The sequence below is a fragment of the Euprymna scolopes genome, chromosome 19 (assembly GCF_053919585.1).
Source record: "Euprymna scolopes isolate OS-2025 chromosome 19, ASM5391958v1, whole genome shotgun sequence".
Classification (NCBI taxonomy): Eukaryota; Metazoa; Mollusca; class Cephalopoda; order Sepiida; family Sepiolidae; genus Euprymna; species Euprymna scolopes.
In genome coordinates this window covers 59,378,734-59,393,639 of record NC_136500.1, presented here as the reverse complement: position 1 = coordinate 59,393,639, position 14,906 = coordinate 59,378,734, and the positions used below count along the sequence as shown (strand labels likewise).

Sequence of the window (14,906 nt, the reverse complement as noted above, 5' to 3'; positions counted from 1 at the left end):
ACTAAGAAGGTTTAAATCTCTATAAAATATAAATACTTCAAATCTTGTAATAATTGTGAATTTGTCAAGTATTTCAAAAGCCAAAAAACGACCTATTTGACAGTTTAAATGCTTACAAGTCTTGTGTTCCATCTTTGTCCATATTATTCCATTAGCTTTATTTACTTTGTATTTTAGATCAAGTGACAGCAAGTGGAAATCTACATAATTATATTACTTGTAGTTATTTATTATGCGTTAGCAAGGCGTGATCATAAAAAGGCGTTTTTTTTTGTTTTTTTTTTTATTTCTCAAAAGAATATTTATAAGTTCGGGTTTTAATAGAAAAAAATAAAAACTGGAAAGGATGCGTGTGACGGGTTTGTTAAAGTCAATTTCGCTGAAAATATTTAAAAGTCATATAACTATGGAATTAAAAAAAAATACTAGCGGCTAATTGTATACAAGTTTTTACTTCCGTCGATGTATGCGCAAGTTTCATCGTGCGACAATTACAGATTCATGATGTCATTTGTGAACGGTGTAGCAGCATACGTTATAAGTATGAGATATTATTTAGTTAAGTTATAATCAGACGGTGAAAAATAAATATTTTATTGAGATATAAACAGTTTGTAGTGATGAGAGATGCGATTCGATCGAACGCCAAACAGTGATTGGTTTGAATAGCGACCATCTTTATTTCATTATTAAAATATTATTGAAATAATCAGCTTTCAGTTAATAATTTATTTCACAACTCATGACAGTGGGGAGACTTGCCACTTGAAATGGAGTAACAAAACTTGACTGCAAATTATAGGACGATGTTGAGCTGTTTCCACTTGATCAAATATGCAACATAAATAATTCCAAACAACTGAAATATGGAGAATGATGATTTTAATGTCACACGACCTCAAATAAAAAATGATTACAGATAATGTAACATGTGAAGTTCAATAACTCTGAATTAATTTAACTAAGTTATCTCCCTTGTATTAAAATTAAAATTGAGACAGTAAAAGTTTCATGAATACTTCCTCTCGCTGGAACTCTAATTTTAAAGTAGTTTTTAAATTGTTCTTAAATCACATGTAACATTTTAGATAAAATGCCCTTTTTCCAGGAATTCAAATCATTTTTATTAGAATAAATTATTTTATGACCAGATATATATGTCGTCGAAAATGTTATTTAATTATTGAAATAAACAGCTTTCAGTCAATGACATTTCAGAGTTCTAGTCAGTGGGGAGATTTTGCACTTAAACTGAAGTAACAACGATTGACTGCAAATTATAGGATGATGTTGGCTTGTTGCCACTTGATCATACATGCAAAATAATAACAACTAAAAGGTGGAGAGTGATGATTTTAATGTCACTTGATCTCAAGTAAGAATGATTACATGTGAAGTCCGATCTCCCTTGTATTAATTATTCAACCTGAGACAGTAGTAACCTAAAGCAAAACTTGCTGTCGCATGATCTCTCATGAGAACTAAATAAGGAAATGTTATCAAAGTCAAGATAAGTTACTTTTCTACCTAAGTAGCGGTTTTTATTTAATGTAACATGTTTGTTCAGCTCGTAAAACATACAGTGTTTATGATGTATTGGAAAATTGAAAATGGCGACCGACTCCCTCTTTGATTCGATAAGTTTGGGAAAAAGAGTTAAAAATAAAATTATATACAAAATACTGTTATAAACTCACCAAAAATATATCAGCCTATGTCATGTTAACATATATCGAGCGAGTTTCTAATAGTATTTTGTGTAGTTTATTTTTATTTTTAACTCCTTTTCCCAAACTTATCGTGTCAAAGAGAGAGTCGGGCGCCATTTTAAATTTTCCAATACATCGGTAAACACTGTATGTTTTTCGAGCTGAATAAACATGTTACATGAAATAAAATAAAATAAAACATTAGAAAATTATCCACTTAGGTAGAAAAGTAACTTATCTCGCCTTTGATGAAATTTATTTGTTTTTTGGGTTATCCTTTACGGAGATATGGTCCCGACGTTTGCCTCGTTCTGAGTTCGGGGAGAGGCCGTCTGACGTAGGCGGTGTCGAGGCAGAAAATTACCCTAACCGCAGAATTTTACAGGGTTAACTAACCACGTGGAACTATTCTAATCATGTGGACTGTTTTTTTTTTTTTTTTTTTTTTTGCTTTTTATTTAATTCTAATTATTTGAACTGTCTATTTTGTAAAATTCCAATTATTTGAACTGTTGAATTATCAAAAATTCTAATTATTTGAACTGTCTATTTTGTAAAATTCCAATTATTTAAACTGTTGAATTATCAAAAATTCTAATTATTTGAACTGTTTATTTTTTTTTATATATTCTAATTATTTGAACTGTGTAATTATCAAAAATTCTAATTATTTTAACTGTTTACTTTGTGTAAAATTCTAATTATTTTAACTGTTTATTTTTTTTTTTTAATTCTAATTATTTGAAGTGTTTAAAATAAAATAAAAATTCTAATTATTGGAACGGGTTTTTTTAAGTTAACAACTGTGCACTTTATTTTATGGAGGGGTAATTTTCTGCCTAAACGTCAGACGGCCTCTCCCCGAACTCAGAACGAGGCGGACATTGGGACCATCTCCATAAAGGTTAACCTCATTGGTTTGTTTGTTAAAAAAAAAAAAAATAATAATTGATTCCCTACTAAATTATTTGCAACGCTGTTATTTGTTCACGAACTTTTTCCGATTAATCAATTGGTTTATCATTCAACTTCTGGATCTATTTTAAGTTAAAAAGAAATCGAAATGACCATTTATAATTATATTATAAATATGTCGATTAAAAGTCTGTATTTTCGTGTTTGCCATTGGAAACAGTTAATGCAAGCGCGTTATGGAGAAACACAACAAAAATCTCTTTAGACAGAATAAACGAAATCAAAACAAGATGGCGATGGCGACTGACGGGTTTGTATTACTGTACACATAGATTCGAAAAAGTTGTCAAAAAAACAAATATATAACAAATAAATGTTATCAAAGGCAAGATAAGTTACTTTTCTACCAAAGTGGATATATTTTTCGTGTTTTTATTCAATGTAACATATTTATTCAGCTCGAAAAACATAGTGTTTACCGATGTATTGGAAAATTACAGGATGGCGTCTGATTCTCTCTTTAACACGGTAAGTTTGGGAAAAGGTGTTATAAATAAAAACCCAGATAAAATAGTGTTAAAAACTCGCTCAATATATGTTACCGTGACATAGGTTGACATATATATTCGGCGGGGTTTCCCAAACTTACCGTGTTAAAGAGAGAATCAGACGCCATCTTGAATTTTCCAATACATCGGTAAACACTGTATGTTTTTCGAGCTGAATAAACATGTTACATTGAATAAAAACACGAAAAATATATCCAGTTTGGTAGAAAAGTAACTTATCTTGCTTTTGATAACATATATTTGTTTTTTGACAACTTTTTCGAATCTTTGTGTACAGTAATACAAACCCAAATTTTATATTAAAATTTCTGAAGGTGCGTAAAACAATGAATGCAAAAAAAAAAGAAAAGTAATATTTTATAAAGAATCACAAAGGTCAGAAATAAAAAATCGCATTAAGTAAGATTCACGAAAAACATTTCGAGAAAATGTGGCTGGCCCGAAATGACCATTTATAATTATATTATAAATATGATGTCGATTAAAAGTCTGTAGTTTCACGTTTGCCATTGGGAGCAGTTAATGCAAGTAGGTTATGGAGAAACCCAACAAAAAATCTCTTTAGACAGAATAAGCGAAATCAAAACAAGATGGCGACTGACTTTAACCGCATGTCGTATGACAAGACATTTCAATTTACTTCAAACGAAATTCAAATGATGGGGCTAAATTTTATATTAAATCTACTGAAAGAGCGTTAAATAATGAACGCAAAAAAAAAAAAACAATAGTTTATAAATAATCACAAAAGTCAGAAAGAAAAAAATCGCATTAAGTAAGATTGACAAAAAACATTTCGGGAAAATGTGAGTGGCCCTGAAAAGGGCCGTTTGTGTTGTGTCAAGGGAATAAGAGAATTTACTTGGCAGCTTTCTGGGTCTTCTTGGGAAGAAGTACAGCTTGGATGTTGGGAAGGACACCGCCCTGGGCAATGGTCACTCCGGCCAAGAATTTGTTTAATTCTTCGTCATTACGGATGGCCAATTGCAAGTGACGGGGGATGATTCTGGATTTCTTGTTGTCTCTCGCAGCATTTCCAGCCAACTCGAGAACCTCAGCGGCCAAATATTCCATGACGGCAGCCAAATAGACGGGTGCACCGGCACCAATTCTCTCCGAATAGTTACCCTTGCGGAGGAGACGATGGATACGACCAACGGGGAATTGAAGTCCGGCACGGGATGAACGAGTCTTGCTCTTTCCCTTGGCTTTACCTCCTTTACCACGACCAGACATTTTTAGGTTTGTGTTTGCTGTTTCAAAAACTCAAAACGATTTACTTTACAAAACGCACGCAACTTGCGTTAAATACGCGCAGATCGGCTCCGGCCAACTGACTGCTGATTATTTTACCGCCGCTTTCAACACAACCGCTTTCTTTTTTTTGTCTGTTTTAAGTGCTTTCACAAGTTGTGTAGTTTTTGTTGCTAGTTTCTGACCAATCAAATACGAGAGATTTGAGAGAGAAAATTGTGATTGTTGCTGGGAGCCAGCGTGTTTCGTATAAAAAGGGAAGAGAATAAAGTTGCCTTCACATTCGTGTATCGTCGAAATGGCTCCCCCCACTGAAGTTAGCAAGAAAGGCGCTAAGAAAGCCGGTAAGGCTAAACCTGCTCGTGATGGCAAGAAAAAGAGAAAGAAGAGGAAGGAAAGTTATTCCATCTACATTTACAAAGTAATGAAACAAGTTCATCCTGACACTGGAATTTCTAGCAAAGCCATGTCTATTATGAACAGTTTTGTTAACGATCTTTTTGAGAGAATCGCTAATGAAGCCAGTCGTCTGTCCCATTACAGCAAGAAAAGAACACTTAGCAGCCGTGAGGTCCAGACCGCTGTCCGTCTCCTTCTCCCTGGTGAGTTGGCTAAACATGCTGTCTCTGAGGGAACCAAAGCTGTCACCAAATACACCAGCGCCAAGTAAAAAGCGTTTCCTTCCAAAGAAAACACATTCCCAAAACGGCCCTTTTCAGGGCCACACATTTTTTCACGAATGTTTCTTCACTTTCTATATTTTAATGCGATTATTCACAGTTTAGATTTCATAAATATTCCCATCTCTTTCTATGGCGTAAATATTACTTATATTTGTTCACGATTAGGGAAAGAAAGTCTTAAATTATATTTGTATTTTTTTTATTTGTGAACTTGTAAATTTAAGTCAATCTTAATATAAATGTTAGCATTTCCGGGTTTCTATTACTGTACACAAAGATTCGGAAAAGTTGTCAAAAATACAAATATATAACAAATAAATGTTATCAAAGACAAGATAAGTTACTTTTCTACTAAACTGGAAATAATTTTCGTGTTTTTATTCAATGTAGCATGTTTATTCAGCTCGAAAAACATACAGTATTTACCGATGTATTGGAAAATTCAAAATGGCGTCCAACTCTCTCTTTAACACGGTAAGTTCGGGAAAAGGTGTTATAAATAATAAATTAGATAAAATACTGTTAGAAATTCGCTCAATATATGTTACCGTGACATAAGTTGACATATATTCGGTGGGTTTTTAATAGTGTTTTGTCTAGTTTATTTTTTATAACACCTTTTCCCAAACTTACCGTGTTAAAGAGAGAGTCAGACGCCATCTTGAATTTTCCAATACATCGGTAAACACTGCATGTTTTTCGAGCTGAATAAACGTGTTACATTGAATAAAAACACAAAAAAGCGGGTTTGTATTACTGTACACATAGATTCGAAAAAGTTGTCAAAAAACAAATATATAACAAATAAATGTTATCAAAGGCAAGATAAGTTACTTTTCTGCCAAACTGGATGTATTTTTTGTGTTTTTATTCAATGTAACATATTTATTCAGCTCGAAAAATATACAGTGTTTACCGATGTATTCGAAAATTCAAGATGGCGTCTCACACTCTCTTTAACACGGTAAGTTTGGGAAAAGGTGTTATAAATAAAAAACTAGGCAAAATACTATTAAAAACCCGCCGAATATATGTCACGGTAACATTGAGCGAGTTTTTAACAGTATTTTATCCCGTTTTTTATTTATAACATCTTTTCCCACACTTACCGTGTTAAAGAGAGAATAAGACGCCATCTTGAATGTTCCAATACATCGGTAAACACTGTATGGTTTTCGAGCTGAATAAACATGTTACATTGAATAAAAACACGAAAAATATATCCACTTTGGTAGAAAAGTAACTTATCTTGCCTTTGATAACATTTATTTGTTATATATTTGTTTTTTTGACAACTTTTTCGAATCTATGTGTACAGTAATACAAACCCAACTAAGCTTCCCTTTGATAACATTTATTTGTTTTTTGACAACTTTTTCGAATCTATGTGTACAGTAATACAAACCTGCATTTCCTGTATTGTTTTTATTTGAATTTATAAATTTTTTCCAGCTTTCTTATTCGTTATCCGTACAATCACATTAAAAAAAAAAAACAAAAAAAACAATCGCATTATAATATGCACTTAAATATTAACTGAAATATTTTTGTTTTGGATTTTAACGGGCATTCATTTAACGTCTGAAATTTTTAAAAAGTAAGCTTTTAAATAATTAAAGAAAAAATAGAGCTAATACGTAATCAATGCCAACCAAGCAAGTAACCAACATTAAAAGTTTTTAAAAGATAAATTCTACTCATTCTAAATTAATCGTTTCTTCTAATGTGCGAATATCTTTGAATTTTCTCTATTGTCTATCCGAACTTCAAATCTTAATTTCGGAGTTCAGTTCTTGCATATCATATAGAATCGAAACAGCATTTAAAAGATTACACCCCTTGTAAAATCGACAGAAAAAACTTAGTTTTTGTCCAAATAAATCGATTAATCTTTAACTCATCGTCGAAATTTCAAACATTCGCTGCAAGTTTTTCTTGTGTTCACCTGAATCTAGACAGTTTTTCGAACCGCATAAACGTTTTAAAGTGAGTAAAGCCACAAAAACTTTATCAGATAGGTAGAAGAGTAACTTGTCTTTAATAACATTTGTTATTTGAAATTTTTTCGTACCACGTGTATTGTAAAACAAATCCCCATTCTTTTATTTCTTATTTTGAAGTTTTTGTCGAGTCTTCAAAGACATCGCGCCATTTTTTTCATGTTCATCGGTAGCGTTCAATGCTTGCTTTTCGAACAGAATAAACATTTTACATTAAAAACAATATTGAAATCTTATCCAGTTATAGAGAAAACGAACTTATCTTACATTTTCTAACATTTATTTGTTATATATTTGTTTTCTGGCAACGTTTTTGTATCTGGATTGTAAAACAAAGCCAAATGGGGTTACAATACTTGACTTAAAAAAAAAATGTTTTTGATAGTTTGCTGCGGACGTCATGTTGCCTATACTTCTGCATCATCCTATGTAATATTGTATTACTAATATATGCACACAGACGTACATGTGCTCTGTGTCATACACACAGGGGTCACAGAAAAATCATTTTATTTTTATTTCAATAGAATTTATTCATTTTATTTTGTTTTTGTTTTTTTATTTACCTTATTAATTTTGTTCGGGGTTATTTTCTATGAAATCTGCTGCGTATTTGTTTATTAGAATCTTTCGATTTCGATTTGAGAGAGAATATATATATTAATTCCGTTTTCGAGAATCAGGAAAATCATTTCAAGGCACAATTTCCCGCCATTTTTGTAGCAAAATGTAAGGATATGTAGTAATTCTTTTTTGACTTTGCTTGCAAATATTTCGACATGAGTTTTTAATAGCTTGTTTTTAAAATTTGCAGTTTACTACATATTTATTTAGAAAGAAACTCTCCAAAATTACGAAAAATAATCGGTTAAAAAATAATTACTGAAAGAAAATTTACCAAATTGAGTTGTTAGTTATCTCCCGTTAATAAACCTGTTTTATTACAAAACAATAACTTCACTATTACTATATTAAACAAAGGGACATAACTCTTGGGTCTTGTATAATAAGCCGTCAAATATTTTTTAACGATCTTTAAAAATTGTCGGGTGCTTATTTATATTGAGATATATGCAAAATATTACAGTTCGAAATAGGAAAACTTATGTTGAAAATGTTAGTTTACATTAAAACAAAAAAAAAAAAAAAAAAAATGACGGAAAAGTTTCTAGTCGAATTTTAGCAATAAAAATGTCCGTAAATTAGTTTTTCAACTGACATATTTCGCATCTTTCTCAATAAAGTACCGATTTTATTTGTAAAAGTATTTTCCAGAAGTGAACAATTTCAAAATGTGCACAAATCTCAGATCCATATTGTCACATTGACATTTACTGAGTGCTTCTCTACCAGTATTTTGTTAAATTTTGAGGACATATATTGATTAAAAAAAAGGGCATTTATTTAACAGAAACGAAAAAATAGTAAGAAACAAAAAAACAAAATGTAACCAAAGGCAAGATAAATTTTCTCCTTACCTGAATAGGATTTTGATGTTGTAACTTATTTTAAAGTATCTGTATTTAAAACATAAGTATTGCCTTGTTGATAAGTTGGAGCGAAAACAAGATGGCTGCATCTAATGGATGGATTTCTATCACTACTGTTCAATTGTTTTTTCCAAACATTTATTTATCAAATAAACTGAAATGTTTATTAAAATAATATTGCTACTCGGAATTATTATGAGTTGGGCAGTTATAATAGAGAACGTTTGGTTTTGTAAGTGTTTATTAAAATGAAATCTGTAGAATTCACTTGTCACGTGAGTCAAACCCCATCAATATAACCACCTAAATATGCTTTTAGTTAAAAATGAATTTACTTAATTGAATTACCACCTGATTAAAAGACACCAACGATGATCAAAACACATGAATCGATTAGATATAAAGAAGAAATATATGCAATTTTATTATCATCACTTTCTTTTTTTTAAATTCCAGTCATTATCTTTGAGAACTGATAAAATTTCCCCACTTTATTTTGAATATTTCCCCAGATAATTTAACTAAAATTCTTGCCTAAAAACAATGTTATTTAAAATTATAGGATTTTTTTTCTTTTTGAGTGACATAAATAATTTCAAAACCTGGATACCATATTTGCTTAAGACAGAATTATAAATATTGAAAGTTAGTACATGGGGATTAATACTTTTGTTATAATTGGAAAATTATTTTTAAGTCTGAAGTTTTTAAACAGAATAGCTAATTATTCATGTCTGCAATGAAAAAAAAAATAAAAATAAAAAAGCGAATTATACAGAATAATGAAAAAAGGGTTTTAAAAAACCCATCAAATTAGACGTTATGAAAAGATAAACGCATAAAAGTTAGATTTGGAAAAATACTTTTCGGAAAAAGTTGGTGGCCCTGAAAAGGGCCGTTTGGTTTGGTTCGTTTTGTCTTGGGTCAAATAATGGTTTAACCTCCGAATCCGTAAAGGGTTCTTCCTTGTCTCTTCAGAGCATAGACGACATCCATGGCGGTGACAGTCTTCCTCTTGGCGTGTTCGGTGTAGGTGACGGCATCACGGATGACATTTTCAAGGAAAACTTTCAGGACACCACGAGTTTCTTCGTAGATCAGACCAGAGATACGTTTCACACCACCTCGACGGGCAAGACGACGGATAGCGGGTTTCGTGATACCCTGGATGTTATCACGAAGTACTTTACGATGACGCTTAGCGCCTCCTTTTCCTAAACCTTTTCCTCCCTTTCCACGACCAGACATCTTGTTGTCAATTGAAGTAGTAGTACGAAAATACTAATGTACGGCGGACAACAAATCAAATTCACTATATATAGGTCTCCGCACAAAATCCGGCGGACCTAGTTGAAAGCACCCCACGTGATTCCTTATTACCAATGAGAATAAAGGGAAATATTTGAACATTTTGCGCGCATCTAACAAAGAAAAGTAGCAGCAGCAGCTGATAACAACCCATATAAAAAGGTGTAACGGTCTTGCTGGTGAAATTCATCATTTGAAGTAGTAATTGTTTCATAATGGCTCGTACTAAGCAGACCGCTCGTAAATCCACCGGAGGTAAAGCTCCTCGTAAACAGTTGGCTACCAAAGCGGCGCGTAAAAGTGCTCCAGCCACTGGTGGAGTGAAGAAACCCCATCGTTACAGGCCCGGTACTGTAGCTCTCCGTGAGATCAGACGTTATCAAAAATCCACTGAGCTTCTCATCAGGAAACTTCCCTTCCAACGTTTGGTTCGTGAAATCGCCCAAGACTTCAAGACCGATCTCCGTTTCCAGAGTTCTTCTGTGATGGCTCTTCAGGAGGCCAGTGAAGCTTACTTGGTTGGTCTTTTCGAAGACACCAACTTGTGTGCCATCCACGCCAAACGTGTCACCATCATGCCGAAGGACATCCAATTGGCTCGTCGTATCCGAGGCGAGAGAGCTTAAATTTATTATCTCTCTTCATATTCAAACGGCCCTTTTCAGGGCCACAAATTTATTATGAAAGTTTTTCTTTACTCTTGTTTGTAATTTAATGCGATTTTTTATGTTTTTTATATATTCTATATTCCGTCAATGCACTTTTTTCAATGTGATTTTCCTCTTTAGGTGTATTTATAGGTGAAACAACATTTTTCGACATCAATTGTTCTTAGGCAATTTATATTCATTCATGATGTTCGGTTCTAATTTCCGCATTTTCTAATAATCTTCGTAAACAAATTTATTTGTGTTTGTATTACTGTACACAGATTACAAAAAAGTTGTCAAAACCAAATATATAACAAATAAATGTTATCAAAGGCAAGATAAATCACTGTTCTACCTAATTGGATGTGTTTTTAGTGTCTTTATTGAATGTAACATGTTTAATCAGCGCGAAAAACATGGTGTTCACCGATGTATTTGGAAAATTGAAAATGGCGGCCAAGATAAAATAATGTTAAAAAAACCTATGGAATATATGTCACGGTAACATATATTGAGCGAGTGTTTCTAACAGTATTTTGTCCGGTTTTATAGTTTTAACTCCTTTTTCCAAACTTACCGTGTCAAAGAGAAAGTCGTGTGCCAAGTTTAATTTTCCCATACATCGGTAAACACTGTATGTTTTTCGAGCTGAATAAACATGTTACATTAAATAAAAACATATCCAGTAAGGTAGAAAAGTAGCTTATCTTGCCTTCCTTTGATAACATTTATTTGTTATATATTTGTTTTTATGACAACTTTTTCGAATCTGTTCACAGTAATAAAAACCTTCACTTATTAAATTTATTCAATAGCTAAAAGTATTTTAGTTTTCATGGAATAGAAATGCATTTTAGTTTTAGTAAACTTACATTCTTTCAAGGTTGACAAATCTATTAATTTGTTTGCTAAGGACTTGCCTGAAGTTAAACATCTAGCAAGAACAAACTGATATTCCAAAAGTTGCGTTTATACATATTGACCTATTCGAGCTATTACTTGATGACAGGTAAAAACTGTCAGCCAATTTGGCGATTCCGTCCAAATAAACTTTGCATGATTTTTGACACCAAATATTTCCTATGAGGTTTCACCGAGCAGTAGATTGAATAGATTAGTAATAAACTGCAATTTAAAGTAATTATTATAAATAACTACAAAAAATGATGTACCGTAAAACAAAACAAAACCATACCGTTAAAAGAATCTTATCAAAACTTTAAAAAGAACATATCACTCGTATGTCAGCTACAGCATGAATTAATAACTCTAAATCCAAAGATAATCTGCATAAAATGACTCAAAGGGTTGATCTGCCGTACAATCCAACAAAGAAACCTCATCATTTTTGTCCACTGAGATTCATTCGCAAATATTCTCTATTTATATACGTTATTATTATGTTTACTAAATTCAAATTTTATATGTTTCTGTTCATTAGAAAACTATTATACTAATAAGAAAGATAAAATAAAGTATTTTAAAAATAGTTTCATATAAACTGTGTAAAAAGAGTTTAAGCAAGAAAATAAAAATATTCCAATTATAGAAGAAATTGTAAATAAACCATTTAAAATATATTATCCCATCCAAAAAAGACATTTAAATAATAAAAATATCACAATAGAAAAGTTTTATTTTATTATTTGTAATACAAACAAATATAAATTGCCAATTATCGTTTTTACAGTAAATTATTTTATGGCGAGATATATATCGTTGGAAATGTGTTTCTAATGTTATTTAACTATTAAAATAAAATCAACTTTCAATTAATAAAAAGTGTTGTCACTTGTACTGAAGTAACAAAAAATGTTGGCTGGAACAACTGAAATGTGGAGAATGGATGACTTCAATATCACTTTATCTTAAATAAAATAAATAAATCTTTACTTAAAAGGTTCGATACCTCAAAAATTATTTAACTAAGTTATTTCCCTGATATTTCCCAGATTATAAAACAGACAATATTATGACTATATGACAGCTGTTGTGGAGAAAAAAAAAGGCGTACGAAAGATTATTTTAAATGATTTTGTGTGTACATTAAAGTTTTCTTTACAGTTGAAATAAAATCTTTTTCATTTATAATTTATTAGCAAAGTTAGTCGAAAACTCCACAAATAAACAGAAATAAACAAAGACAAAAGCATTAATTGTAGACGAACTTATTTAATAAAAAGGGATTTTTTAAAAATACCAAAGCTTCTTGCGTTAAAAATATCTTTTCATTTTAGATTTCCGTATTTAATAGGAATTACATAAAAGATAAGTAAAAATAGATATTAGATAAAAATACTACAGAATAAAATGAATTATTTACAAATGTTATTTACTTTACAGATTGATACAGAATTTATGGATGTGTGTAAAAAATGGTTGTTATGAAATGTATTTAATCAACAATTTTGTTTTGATTAAATTGATATTTTTCTGGATAGTGCAAAAAATATTTTAGAATGAAAATCCAATAACATGCAGCAAATATGAGTTTATTAACATTTCTATGGAAATGGTGTCCATTATATTTAAAATAAAGAAGAACCCAAATGAGATAAATTAATAAATACCAATAAATGCTCTGAAAGTAATATTGTGCTGCTGCTGCATAGTTCAATACTGATAATGAAGTCACATTGTAAGAGACAAACTTTAATTTACTTTGCCCTGCTTCATTTGAATGTTCATTTATTATGTAAAATTTCATCCACTTTTTTTGCGGAGGGAGGAGGGGGTTAAAAACCATGCACTTCGAAATTACTACGCGTTCTTTTCTCACACCATTACAACAATTATCATATATTATCATAATGATATGTGAAAGTGAAAACGAGGCTACATCAAACTGTGGCCAGTCATTTATTCTTGTTCCGAGTTGCCAGATGATCTTTTATAAGCGAAAATTAGTGAATTTGGCATTTTTTTTTTTTTTTTTTTCACATTTTAGCCTTTAAAAGTTATTTGGCTTTTTCCAAAGCGTAAAGTATGAACTAATTAAGAAAGGAACAAGCAGAATATTATACAAATAGGATTTTGAAGGTTGAATCGTTTAGTCATTAAATCATTGGTTGAATAAAATCGTCACAAAACCATAACTAAGAAGGTTTAAATCTCTATAAAATATAAATACTTCAAATCTTGTAATAATTGTGAATTTGTCAAGTATTTCAAAAGCCAAAAAACGACCTATTTGACAGTTTAAATGCTTACAAGTCTTGTGTTCCATCTTTGTCCATATTATTCCATTAGCTTTATTTACTTTGTATTTTAGATCAAGTGACAGCAAGTGGAAATCTACATAATTATATTACTTGTAGTTATTTATTATGCGTTAGCAAGGCGTGATCATAAAAAGGCGTTTTTTTTTGTTTTTTTTTTTATTTCTCAAAAGAATATTTATAAGTTCGGGTTTTAATAGAAAAAAATAAAAACTGGAAAGGATGCGTGTGACGGGTTTGTTAAAGTCAATTTCGCTGAAAATATTTAAAAGTCATATAACTATGGAATTAAAAAAAAATACTAGCGGCTAATTGTATACAAGTTTTTACTTCCGTCGATGTATGCGCAAGTTTCATCGTGCGACAATTACAGATTCATGATGTCATTTGTGAACGGTGTAGCAGCATACGTTATAAGTATGAGATATTATTTAGTTAAGTTATAATCAGACGGTGAAAAATAAATATTTTATTGAGATATAAACAGTTTGTAGTGATGAGAGATGCGATTCGATCGAACGCCAAACAGTGATTGGTTTGAATAGCGACCATCTTTATTTCATTATTAAAATATTATTGAAATAATCAGCTTTCAGTTAATAATTTATTTCACAACTCATGACAGTGGGGAGACTTGCCACTTGAAATGGAGTAACAAAACTTGACTGCAAATTATAGGACGATGTTGAGCTGTTTCCACTTGATCAAATATGCAACATAAATAATTCCAAACAACTGAAATATGGAGAATGATGATTTTAATGTCACACGACCTCAAATAAAAAATGATTACAGATAATGTAACATGTGAAGTTCAATAACTCTGAATTAATTTAACTAAGTTATCTCCCTTGTATTAAAATTAAAATTGAGACAGTAAAAGTTTCATGAATACTTCCTCTCGCTGGAACTCTAATTTTAAAGTAGTTTTTAAATTGTTCTTAAATCACATGTAACATTTTAGATAAAATGCCCTTTTTCCAGGAATTCAAATCATTTTTATTAGAATAAATTATTTTATGACCAGATATATATGTCGTCGAAAATGTTATTTAATTATTGAAATAAACAGCTTTCAGTCAATGACATTTCAGAGTTCTAGTCAGTGGG

The 14,906-nt window shown here is 31.0% G+C and overlaps 3 protein-coding genes and 1 pseudogene across 4 annotated transcripts; 2 read left to right on the top strand and 2 right to left on the bottom strand.

Annotated features, from left to right (window-relative positions):
- Window positions 1–3,538: 3,538 nt before the first annotated feature.
- LOC145303619 (histone H2A-like) lies at window positions 3,539–4,588 on the bottom strand. The gene has a single exon (XM_080145183.1). The coding sequence runs from the start codon at window positions 4,427–4,429 to the stop codon at window positions 4,052–4,054; it is 378 nt and encodes a 125-aa protein (XP_080001309.1). The 5' UTR covers window positions 4,430–4,588; the 3' UTR covers window positions 3,539–4,051.
- A 23-nt stretch (window positions 4,589–4,611) lies between these two features.
- On the top strand, window positions 4,612–5,140 carry LOC145303620 (histone H2B, gonadal pseudogene; annotated as a pseudogene). Its single transcript, XR_013873750.1, has one exon. The product of XR_013873750.1 is annotated as a histone H2B, gonadal pseudogene (transcript).
- A 3,878-nt stretch (window positions 5,141–9,018) lies between these two features.
- Window positions 9,019–9,998, bottom strand: LOC145303617 (histone H4). Its single transcript, XM_080145182.1, has one exon. It carries the CDS (start codon window positions 9,866–9,868, stop codon window positions 9,557–9,559), a length of 312 nt encoding a protein of 103 aa, XP_080001308.1. The 5' UTR covers window positions 9,869–9,998; the 3' UTR covers window positions 9,019–9,556.
- A 113-nt stretch (window positions 9,999–10,111) lies between these two features.
- On the top strand, window positions 10,112–10,812 carry LOC145303616 (histone H3). Its single transcript, XM_080145181.1, has one exon. It carries the CDS (start codon window positions 10,144–10,146, stop codon window positions 10,552–10,554), a length of 411 nt encoding a protein of 136 aa, XP_080001307.1. The 5' UTR covers window positions 10,112–10,143; the 3' UTR covers window positions 10,555–10,812.
- The last annotated feature ends 4,094 nt before the right edge of the window (window positions 10,813–14,906 follow it).

Excerpts from the sequence above, each read along its gene's own strand:
- LOC145303619 (XM_080145183.1), bottom strand. The coding sequence starts at position 4,429 with ATGTCTGGTCGTGGTAAAGGAGGTAAAGCCAAGGGAAAGAGCAAGACT.
- LOC145303617 (XM_080145182.1), bottom strand. The coding sequence starts at position 9,868 with ATGTCTGGTCGTGGAAAGGGAGGAAAAGGTTTAGGAAAAGGAGGCGCT.
- LOC145303616 (XM_080145181.1), top strand. The coding sequence starts at position 10,144 with ATGGCTCGTACTAAGCAGACCGCTCGTAAATCCACCGGAGGTAAAGCT.